The 12,215-nt window shown below is 46.4% G+C and overlaps 1 protein-coding gene across 1 annotated transcript in view; it reads left to right on the top strand.

The window, feature by feature from the left end:
- The first annotated feature begins 1,084 nt into the window (after positions 1-1,084).
- Positions 1,085-12,215, top strand: part of PRRT2 (proline rich transmembrane protein 2) — a 72,223-nt gene continuing 61,092 nt past the window's right edge. The window contains exons 1-2 of the mRNA XM_029604940.1: positions 1,085-1,319; positions 3,851-4,414. Coding sequence (XP_029460800.1) covers positions 3,947-4,414 — 468 coding nt within the window. The 5' untranslated portion in view covers positions 1,085-1,319; positions 3,851-3,946. The remainder of the gene's footprint in view (positions 1,320-3,850; positions 4,415-12,215) is intronic.

The following is a 12,215-nucleotide window of genomic DNA, read 5'->3' as shown; positions in this document are numbered from 1 at the left end:
TTCCCTATTTGCCTGTTCCATCCCACTCATGATTTTATAAACCTCTGTTATGGCCCCTCTCAGTTGTCTCTCCTCCAAGCTGTGGAATCTGTTGCTGGAGGATGTGGTGACTAGAGTTAAGGTGGCGTTTAAAAGGGATTTGGACAAGTTGCTGCAGGAAAAGTCAATAAACCATTAGCTAGGTAGACTACAGGAAGCCATTGATCTACTGTTTGGAATCTGACAGGTACTTGTGACCCAGACTGGCTACTGCCAGAGACAGGATGTGGACTCGATGGACCTTGGTCTGACCCAGCATGGCATTTCTTACGTTCTCGTGTAATTCCCGATATGGCTATCATACTCAACACTGCCACTCTCAGAGCAGACTAGAGTAGTGCTGCAGGATCTCCAGGGTTAATATCCATTTTTTTTTGCCTCTGCAGCCAGTAGCTTGGCTAGTGTTAAATAATGAATGAGACAGGGATAGGGAGAAATCTATTTACATTATGTACCACTGGGAGGGGGAGGCCTGGCTGGGATGGTAGATTTGTCTGAATGGAGAAGGAATCCTTCAGCCTTCACTGAGTGAGCGCTCCGTGGCAAACACGATAACCCTTATGTTTCTCTCTTGGTGCTGCAGCACAGGATTTGGGTGTGTGGGCAGAGCTCTGTCTGTGTGGATCTCAGTACTGGGAGTGCTAGAGAGCGATGTAGGTGAGGGTCTCACTTCTGGAATAAGAGAGTGTGCTGTAGGGCAGGATCGAAGTGCCATTGGGAAAAAGTTGCGCCCGAGGGTCTCAGAGTATTGGAGTGGTAGAGGGGGCAGCAGGGTTGAGGTGTGCTGGCAGAGATGCTGTTTGGGGTCTCAGCACTGGAATAGCAGGGGGTGCTTCTCCTCCCCCTTTCTTTACTCCTGCCAGAGTGCTGTTGACTGATGCTAGCCTGGCCAGTCTGCAGCAGCTATATCTCCATGTGACACTGGGAGAGATTCCCTGGGCTGTGGGGAGGGAGGGGGGACGGAGGTGGTCCCTCGCTCTGGGTGGGTTGGAGAGGGAGGAAAGGCAGACGGAGATAGCTACACATAATTGCAAGGCATCCTTACAAGGTCTGGAGCTGCCGCTGCTTCAGTTCTTATCTAGTTTATCATCCTTTTCTTTTGAGCAGGGGGTATATTTGGTGGTTGTCTTGCATAAAAGGGAAGGGAGTGCAGGATTGCTGGAGAAAGGGAAAAGGTGGGGTTTATTCCCATCTATTCAGGAGTGAGCATTTCTGGACCTGTCACCTTCCCCCCCACTCTACCCCCCCTCCCCCCTGAAAAAAAGGCAGAACTGAAAGAGGTAAGTGCATGAAAATCTTTGGAATACAATTCTTCTAGGGGAGATGAGGGAGGAAATTGGCACAGCAGGGAGGGAGGAGGGAGTCAAGTGCACTAGGGAGGGGAAGAGAGTAGCAGCGAGGGGGGCATTTGCTGCACTCCCATTTATGCGAATTTAGGATAAGTCATAACATTGGTCACCTCGACGGGACGTTTGTGGGGGAGGGGGTGTCTAAAATAAGGCGTCTCCTAAAGGATGGCTCTTTCCCTTCTCTGCATCCATCCTGCCCTTTTTTTTTTTTTTGCTGGGGGGGGAGTACTACAGTGAGTTTGGGTGGGGGGGGGAGGGGGGAGAGGAGGGTTATTGAAGGGTTCCTCCTCCCCAAAAAATTCTCGCTCAGGGTCTTTTACAGAAGCGGTGCTGTGCTATCTCCCCCCACCTTAACGAGAGATACTCTGGTCCCCTCCCCCTTATTCTTTGTTTTCAGATTTTGAGGTCTCAGATAGCCTTGTGCAAAGCTCCTTTTCTTTGCCTTTTTTTTTTCTTTCCCTTCTGCCCATTGCCACTGCTCCATCCTCAGAGCAGACTGCACCCGCCACCCCCTCCCGCAGGGGTGAATTTCAGCGCCTGGTGCATTGCTTTGCTGGGTTCTTTAAAAGATATCCCAAACCTAACATGTCCGTTTTCTCCCCAAACAAATACGGCTGCTAGAACTGCACTATTGCATTGGAAAGGCGAGAAATCCTCAGGGTCGGACTCGGAGGGAGGGAGAATAGCTGCTGGAACTTAGGGGGCGCAGGCTTCCTTTTCTAGGCGGGTCAGAAGGTCCTGCACACCCCTAGTGCAAAAACAAAAAAAAATTGCTCCAAAGTCCCCTGAGCGGTAGGGAGAGAGAGAGGGGCGTTAAAAGAGGAGTTTTGGAGGCAGTAGCAGCCCCTGCAGGCTTTGCAGTTGGTTACTTCTTGGCAGAGTCGACGTGAGAGCAGAGCTGTGCGTGCAAACTGGGGCTGAATTTCTATGCATAGTGTATTACTACTACTACTACTATTTATCATTTCGAGAGGCTGCTAGACACAGTACCCATGCATGTGCCTGTTGTATGACTGCCTATGGGCGGCGTGCCATAGTGTGTGTGTACATACTGTGTGTGTGTGCCTGGACAGTACAGTACGTACTGGACAGTACAGTACGTGGGTCGGAGAAACGGAATAACACGCCTTCAGATGTAACTTTCCCCCTTGCTGCTTACTAGCACAAGAAGAAGGGTTTTTTTATCCCCTCAGCCAAACAAAAATGTAGCTTTCTTCTGTAACTAAAGGATCACTTCCTTTATATATAGACCTGGGAATTAAGGCTTCTTCTTGATAGAAGAATCTGAAATAAAGGACTCATGTCCAAAAGATTTAGCAGTCTCTGGTAGCCTTACAGGTCCTGCGGAAAACTGGAGCCTTTATAGATTGTGATGCCTTCTATTGCTCAACATAATGATAATTCTTACGCTGTTTCAATGCAAGGTACCAAAGCCTATAAAGAAGACAGTCACCTGGGATAAAGAATTCATCTCCCTATAAGGTTTATCTCAAGATAACTAGAACCATCTATAGAATAAAGGATTCATCTCCTGGTAGAAAAAATCTCTGGGGAGCAGCCTGGTGGCTCAATGGCAGTCGTTTGTGCTGCCGTGAAAGAAAGCAGGGGTTCCATTCCCAGGCCTTGCCTCCGCTCCCCGAGTTAGCCAGGGCCGGGGATACTATGGGGATAGCACTCACAGCACCCGGCGGGGGTCTCAGGTACTGTGGCCAGACTCAGGGCACATGTGTCCTGGCTTCCAGCATGGAGGGAGCTGCAATTTCTGGCTTCTGGTCAATGGCTATCACTGAAATGGCGAACTGGGCGGAGATTATAAAATAGGATAAAATACTCCAGGTTAGGGTGACCAGCTGCCCGGCTTTTGACCGGTCAGCCCGGTTGTGCAGCCTGTTGCGCAGTGTCCGGTTACAAGGGTATCCGGACTCTGTAAAATCCGGTCAGGCGAGGCCAAGGGCCAATCAGCGGTGGCAGCCTGGCACCTGCCTGTTTTCGGGGCTCGGTTTGACTCTCCTCCTCCTCCTCCTCTCCCACAGCTGTGCCGCACTTGTTGGTGCTTCCCACTGTCCTCCTGGGAGTCGCAGAGGAAAAGGAGAGTCGAACCCAAGCCTCAAAGACAGGAAGGCAGAATCTGCCTAAGAAAAAAAAAAAAAATCAATCCTCGATTTGAAGGGGGGGGGGGGGGGACTGCCGCCCCCAACCCCACGTGTCCGGTCCTGCTCCATGGAAAAGTTGGCAGCCCTACTCCAGATAGTTGCAAATGAAGACTCATGGCCCAACAGTAGCCCATTCAAATTGAACTGAAAGCCCAAAGGACCATTAGGAAACTGTCAGGTCAAAACAAAAATTACACTCTCTGATCCAAGGGATTCATCTCCATATAGAATTCATCTCCTCACGGATGCAGCTTATTTTCTCCCCCTTACAACTGGTTATTCATTTTTTTTTTGTTCCTCTGCTCTCAGTTTCAGGACTCACAGTTGGATCCTTCTCCCTTCATCCCTGCCGTTCCTCTCTTTCCCGTTGCCCTGTGAGCTGCCTTCCTCTACCTTGTGGGTGCCATGGCGATCAATGCAGGAGTGGAGTTTGAGGAGGAGGTACAGGATCAGGGTCCTTCCCCCCTGGCGGCCCCCGAGACTGAAGGACCACCTGGAACAGCCACCACAACTACAATCACCGTTGAAGAAGAGCCAAAGCAGCAGCAGCAGCAGCAGAATGGCGACCCCATCCTCCCTAAGTCTGGCTCTACTGACAGCCTTCCAGCGACCCCCATCACGAAGCCCACCTCCCCGAAGGGCCACGCCACCGCCAACGGGGGGCCTCGGTCTCCCAGCCTGGCAGGATCCCTAGGGCACCTGCCCCCAGTCACTCACAATTCCCCCAGGCCCAGCCTGTGCCGGCAGCCGTCCACAGCCACAGCAGAGGGCCACGTGCCAGAGAAGCCCAAGGACTACCTGCTGCTGGCCATCCTGTCCTGTTTTTGCCCTATGTGGCCCGTGAACATCGTGGGATTCGTGTACTCGGTGATGGCAAGTACCAAACGTCTCTGTGGGTGCTCTGCGGGTAGGATAAGGGGGACTAGCGTTGCCAGGAGGACGAGCCCTCGGTCGCAGGCAGTCTGCCGCTTTTACAGGAGACGAGCGACGGAGAAGGCGCTGCGAGGAGACAGACAAGACATTGCAGATAGGCAGCACTGCAGAGACAGGGAGAGGTGGCTGAAATATAAAGTGTGCCGTTGTGAGGAAGGGAGTGAGAGCAGAGCGCTGGCAGTGAAGGAGGGAGGCGTTTGCTGCAGTAATTAGAAAGCGCTCGCTCCGAAGGCTGTGCCTGCTGCTTCCAGTGTGTGTCAGGCTGGCGGGAGCAGGAAGCGCCGGGGCCCCCCAGCCTCAGCGGTGGCAGGTGCTGTTGCACTGGGATGCGCTGTTTTAACAGTAATTAGAGCAAGATGTGGGATGTTCTGTGTGCCTCTTCTAGAGAAACCTGCAGTGCAGTCAGGATGGTAGAGGGGTCCTATGGTAAGGGGCTCCCATACTGTATGTATACAGTTTTCTATCTATCTACACTGTCTCTTTCTAACATAGCAGCAGGGTTAATGATGCCAGAAAAAGGCCAATTGGCCCATTCAGTACTAACTTGTATCCTGTATCTCTCTCCCTACAGTTTCTGTTATGTATCTACTACAGTGATTATTCTTCCACATTATTTATATCAATCGTCCTATCTTATGAATTCAGCTTTGCTTCTAAATGTTAATTCCAGTTCACAGGTGGCAGCCAAGTGTAGTCTAAGCTGAATGCGTACTGTATAATCTGTCTTTGTATCTTGCTGCAGCAGTTCTCAGATTCTGTGCTTGTGTAAGTGGGACAGTGGGATGTGCAGGACTTGACCAGGGCCAGCAACTGGGGTGGGGTGGGCAGCCAGGGAAACTGCACAGGACCCCCAACCATAAGGTGCTCTACCAGGCTGCCACTACCAGCCACAGCTGAACGAAGCATGATCCTGGTGGAAGCCTTCTGGCAGCAGCAATAAGAGAAAAAAAAAAAAAAAATCAGTGCAAGGCCTGCGAGTCAGCAAGCGCTCACAGGCCCTGCAACAACCTCAGTCCTCACATAGGTTCCTTGATAACACGAAGCCTAAGTGGGGCAAGGGATCAGGGCCTGTAAATGCATGCCAGCTCCCCCACCCCACCCCCACGCTGATTATCCTTTTTCTTGTCCTCATCTCCATCACTTGAAGACTCTACTAAGCCAGGACCAGCCACATGAGGGTAGGAGGGAGAAGGACCTGGGAAGGAGCCATGGGAGTGGGGAAGGAAAGAGAGAATCCAGGAAATGGGCCATGGGGGTAACAGAAGGGAAAGGACACAGGAAGGGGCCTGGACGGGAGAGGCAAGAGGGCAACAACTCATAAAAGTCCCACCAGTGGGAAAGGGGCTTCACAAACTGTAAATGGATTGTTATATCAGTGGCTGGAGGTCAAGTGGGAGGGTAGAAGGGAGAGGATCCAGGAAGGCGGAGGAGTGGTTCAAGAGCTGGAAATGGGTGGACTATGAGTTGAAGGAAGGGGGGGAGAGTAGGAAGAAGAAAAGGACTCAAGATAGGGTGTAGCAGTGGGAAAAAAAACAAGGGAGCAGGGGAAAGGGGGATGGGTGAGCATGGACCCAGAATTGAGGGCTCACCGTGCCACATTGTGTCTAACATCCGTACCTGGGAACCTTTGAGTTGTGGTCACTCTGAGATTCAATGTGGATTAGCGGGGGCGAGGATGTGCGCCAACTTTCTCTCTTCCACTCAATCCTTCACCTCTCCAACATCCTCTCACACACATTCTCTCCACACTCTCTCTCTCACATACACACACATTATCTATCTTTCCTTCCCCTCCAAGGATGATATGGGTGCTCTCCCCTTTCTAGACATGAGCAGCATACAGAGCTCATGGCTGACTCTATTGACCAGTGCCCTGAATCTCACTCAATGAAGAATAACCCTTTTCTTCATGCTCCAGTCTCTGTCTTCCCAGGCAGTGTGCAGAGAGGGAAGGGTGTCAGGCTGGAGCAGACAGAACAGAGGAGAGAAGAGCCATTTTGCTCCTTAATCAAGCCCCTCCCCTTCTCCTCCTACAGGGAACAGTGAGGGAAAGGGGTAAGGTTGGAGTAGAAAGAACAGAGCAAAGAAATGCCACTCTGCTCTCTAATCAGGCCTTCCCCTCCTGGGAAGCCTGCAAGAAACAGGATGGAAGGGGCTGGCTCTCAGAAATTTTCCAGGTGACATAGAAGATTTCATTTGAAATCCCAGAGTGTTCAGGTGAAATTCAGAGAGTTCCCACGAATGCTAACGTCGGCCCTGGGTCAGGGGTTCCTAAATTAGCCTCTCCTCATTCATTCTGGGAAATGACATAATTTGGTGACGAGGGTGGGGGTTTATCTCGACAGATCTGAAAAATAAGATTATGAAGTAAGTGGCTTACTGTCTGCAAAGTGCTTTAACCTTGCTAAAATCACTGTGGAATTGGCTGGGATTTTCACAATAGAAAAGTAGTCTTTCTTTCCTTTTTGTTCACAAATAAAATAACCCCCCCCCCCCCAAAGGCACAAAATATTACAAAAAAAAACAGACAAGGAATATGCTTAGCCCAGATAAAAATAAGCAAATACTTTCAGATAGCTTGTACCTGCCTCTCACAGGAAGAACTGCAGACTATAGCTAATGTCTGCTCCGCCATGCTGGTCTCTAGACCAATGAAATCTACAAAGAGCCCCTCCTCCTAGACACACGGCTCAAACTTATGAAACAGGGTTTGTGTTTTTTTCTTTTTCAGCCCCAATACACAGTTTAGGACTTTTGTTCTTGAATAAATTGATGGTTTCAGAGTTTCAATGGCAACACTGGGCCATATGGAAGAGTTTGATCCATCAAACACGGCATTGTGTGGTACATGTATGTCAAGTGTCTTCCAATAGCAGCGTATAATGTCTCTTTCTCATGTAAAACATGAGAGGATGCTGTTCTGACTGATGTGAGATCGGCTGCGTATGCTTTGTGTGTCTCTGACATCACCCACAGTCCCACACATAGGGGGTCATTTTCAAAGGAGTTACGCATGTAAATGTGACATACTATCGTAGCAATTTTCAAAAGCTATTTACTCGCGTAAAGTGCACTTACTTGAGTAAATCCTATGGACAATTCAATGGCATATATTGTAGCAATTTTGAAAAGCCCACTTACTTGAGTAAAGTGTATTTACTCGAGCAAAAACCAGTTTTGCTCGAGTAAATGCTTTTGAAAATCTACCCCATAGGTTTTATGATGATGATATTATGGCTGTACCGAAAGCACATTTCTCACTTCTGAAATAGTTCAGAGATTTCGATTCCTCAAAAGGAAGCACTGTCTCTGTGAAAGTATAGAAGCTTTCATTGTTGAGCTCCGTTGACTGGCAAAACACTGCAACTTTTGCAAAGATCTAGAAGTTAAGCTGCGAGATCATTGCGTATAGAGCTCATCATGAAATTCTGCAATGTTGCTTTCTGGACGAAATATTTGCAGTTACTCAAGAAAAGGTCATCACTGAGGTACAGCACATGAATTAAATCCATTGGATCATATCAACAGCAATAACCACTGACCAAGCCATTGTGAACTCTAAAAACACAGGAGACGTCAAAAACCATGCTATCATGTTTCTGCTATGGTGGAAATTATATATAGAGTTTATGCCAATTCAAAAAAATCAGTTATCCTTTTTTTTAATGCATTTCAGAAAATATACAATGAGTCAATCATAAATCATTCTCCCCATAACATAGCAAGGAACCAAGTATTCTTTTTAAGAAGAAAAGAAACATCATGTGTTTCTGCCATATGAAGTCCAAGACATCAAGGAAGAAAGAGGATTCTTCCAATGATTTTATAGAGTCAGCAGAATTATTCATGCCTGTCATTTACCACAGACAGTAAATGAATGATAGCATTATATTAAAACACGCAGAACAGCCAACCACAGTCATCCTTACTGGCACACCATGCGAGATCACAATGAACTCAGCAGCTGCTTTCACCATCATCTCATTAGAGATGTACTGAATGCTCTATAGTCTCAATATTATGAGGCTACAATTGTCAGCAGTCTTGCTAGTGACTACCAGAAAATAGCATGAGCAGTGCATGATCTTGTCCAGTAGGGCACATACTTAGGTTCACTGCTACTACAGGCCTCATATAAAGAGGCCTGTAGTAGCAGCAAGATAAAGAGGGTATTATTGGAATTTAGGAAAGTTCTGGAAGCTCTGTTGCCTGATCTTTTAGAGTCCAGAGTGGTTCCAAAGGATTGAAGACAGTCAGAGGTGGTTCTACTACACAAAAATGAAAGTAACGAGGAGTCCAAAAACTACAGGCCAGTGAGTTTGACCTCGGTGATGAATAAATTAAAGGAATTGCTGATAAAACAGAGAATGGTGCAGTTTCTGGAATCCAATGAATTTACCAGAGGCTGGTTTTGTCAGGCGAATCTGATCAGTTTCTTTGACTGGGTGACTAGAGATTTAGCTTAAGGGAAAGCACTAGATGTAATGTTCTTGGATTTCACTAAGGCCTTTAAAACGGTTCTGCATAGGCGACATATAAACAAACTGAGTACCCTTGGTATGGGCTCTGAAGTGACCGACTGGATTAGAAACTGGTTGAATGGGAGGCAACAAAGGGTAGTGGTAAATGGATTTCACTCAGATAAAAGGAGTTTACCGGTTGTGTGCCACAGGGATCAGTCCTTGGTCTGGTTCTGTGCATAATTTTTTGTGATATTGCAGAAGGCCTATGGGGAAAGGTTTGGCTTCTCTCAGATGGTGTCTAAATCTGAAACAGGGTAGACACCTTGAAAGTCGTGTAAATCATGAAAAGCGATCTAGTGAAGCTTGAAGAGTGGTCTAGAGTCTGGCAGGTAATATTTAATGCTAAAAAATTAAGGGTTATGAATTTAGGTTGCAAAAAACCCAAGGAGGCAGAATAGCATAGAGATTGAAGTTCTGTGCACAGGGACGGTAACTTTCAAACCGGCACACATTTGTGCAAATATGTCGGCCTGCACCCAGGGACATGGCCGTTTTGTAATATACATGCGCATATGCACGTATGTTATAAAATAGTCTGGGCACGCGCACACGTGCATGCAATTCCTGCTTCTATTGCATAAATTGAAAGATTTTAAAAGGGGCGTTCGCCAACGCCATTCCCAGTTTTCCCAGTTAATCCCTCCTTAGTTTGGTAGTTTTCATTCCCTCCAAGTTAGACCCAACCCTTAAAACCCTGCAGATCTGCCCAGTTTTCTTTAAATTTGAACTTACATGGCATCAATAGCAGAAGTAAAGATATGCAGCAGGGGACTTTGGCTCGCGCTGGGTTGCTTAAGTATTTACACACATGTCTCGGGTTCACGCTCTGAAACGCCCATGCCCTGCCCAGACTATGCCCTTTCTCCGTCCCTTTTTGAAAACCTTTGAGATGTGTGCACTGCAGGAGATACGCTCGTATCTATGTGACTTTTAAAATCTGCTCGAGGCACATGAGCCCAACTTCTTTGCATATCCCCTAATTAATGCACTCCTCGGGCTTTTAAAATTCACCTCTTAATGTGGACAAATATTATATGACAATGGCTTGGTCCATTTAGTTGATTTTCACACTTATGATAGAGAACATTCGCTGGATATATTGCAGTCTTTTGAGAGAAAAGAGTTGAATTTGTTCCCTAAAACATAGGACAGTTCTTTGGACTAATCATTTTGTCGTGTTTCTTTCTTTCTATGTTGATTTTCTGGATTTAACTATAAAATCACAACTGGCAATCCAGCTAAAAAGCAGACTAGAAGCAAGATAGATGAGGTTCTCAGTGAACCTGGAAGATGTACTAAGGGAAATTGACAAACTAAAGAGTAGCAAATCACCTGGACCAAATGGTATACATCCCAGAGTGCTGAAAGAAATGAGAAATGAAATTGTTGAGCTACTGTTAGTAATCTGTAAACTATCATCAAAATCAGGGACAGTACCTGAAGTTTGGAGAATGGCCAATGTAATGCTGCTTTTTGAAAAGGGTTCTAGGGGTGAACTAGACTGGTGAGCCTGACATCAGTGCTGGGAAAAATGGTTCAAACTATTCTAAAAAACAAAATTACTGAACATATAGATAGACATAGTTTAATGGGACAAAGCCAACACAGATCTGACCATTGAAGACCCAACCTGGGAATGTTTCAACCTCATTATAACATCTGACACCGCTAAGATTATCAATAACCTGAAACCATTGTCTAATCCACATAACCCGTGCCATACTACACTACTTAAACTGATTAAAGTGGATATTGCTCCGTTTATTACCAAATTATTTAATTCGTCACTACAACAAGGCGTCTTCCCTGACCTACTAAAACAAGCTTCAGTCCCGCCCATAATTAAAAAAACATTCAGTTGATACTACCATCATCTCCAACTACTGCCCCATCTTCTCCCTATCTTTCATGGCCAAAGGATTAGAAACAGCAGTTCTTCACCATCTCTGCAACTTCATTGACTCTTAATAATATCCTCAACCAATATCAGTTCACGTTCAGGAAGCACCACATCACCAAATTACTGCTGCTCTGCAGCTTTGACATGGTGATAGGGGGTTTCGATCAAGGCTCAGTGTTCCTTCTCTGACTACTTAACATCTACACTGCATTTGACACTATTAATCATTCCATCCTACTCTCAAGATTGCACTCTATTGGTATAACCAGCTCTGTTCTGACCTGGTTCTCTTCATACCTCAACAACAGGACCCAAAAAGTCCAAATCGATTCTTTTACTTCCTCCATGATGCCTCTGAGCTCCGGGATTCCCCAAGGTTCTACTCTCTTTGCTGCCCTACTCAACCTTTACCTCACTCATTTATGTCGCACCCTTGCTGACCTTGGAGTTCACTATAAAATTTATGCCGATGACATTCAATCCTTTTATCTTCTGTAAGAAACATGGGCCCTTACTGAATCTTTCCTTACCCACTATCTTACAACCATCCAAAAATGGCTCCTCAGCAATAAATTAGCCCTCAACAATCTCTAAAACAGAAATCATTATTTTATCACACTATCCTGTTGATAACACACCCAACAATTTCTCTTTTAACTCCCATTCCATTACCATCTCTCAAAGTGTACAAAATCTGGGAGTCACAATTGACCCCTCTCTCTCCACGCACAACTATATAAGAACTAGTACCAACTCTACCTTCTACAAACTACGACTACTCCGTCACCTTAAGCCCCTTCTTGAACACTCTGATTTCAGGTCTGACCTTCAATCCCTGCTAATCTCTGGTATAGACTACTGTGATTTGCCTTCTGCAGATTATACAAAACTCAGCAGCAAGACTCCTTACTAGCATGTCCATGCGCAAACTTATCACTCCTGTACTTAAATCACTACACTGGCTCTCAATATCTTACTGTTTACAATATAAGCTCGCCATGATTATACACGACTCAATTCACAACCTAAACTCCCCATGGATCTCCTCAACAATAAAAATCCACACTCCTTCCCGACCCTTCAGATCGTCTAACCTAATGCTATTTGATGTCCCATCTCCTAACCTTACTCGGCTTGAAGAAACCAGAGAACGCACTTTCTTCTCCGCAAGACCACTTCTGTGGAACAGCCAACCTAGGGAAGTCAGATGTCTCCAAGAAAGAATATTTTTTTTAAAAGCCCTAAAAACTTTCCTCTTCAAAAAAGCGTTCCCAAACCTAAACGATAGTGGACTACCCCCAATATGCCCCTCTGTTCA

The sequence above is a fragment of the Rhinatrema bivittatum genome, chromosome 6 (genome assembly GCF_901001135.1).
Source record: "Rhinatrema bivittatum chromosome 6, aRhiBiv1.1, whole genome shotgun sequence".
Lineage (NCBI taxonomy): Eukaryota > Metazoa > Chordata > Amphibia > Gymnophiona > Rhinatrematidae > Rhinatrema > Rhinatrema bivittatum.
The sequence above is the reverse complement of the archived record's forward strand: the minus strand, read 5'-3'. Positions and strand labels throughout refer to the sequence as shown.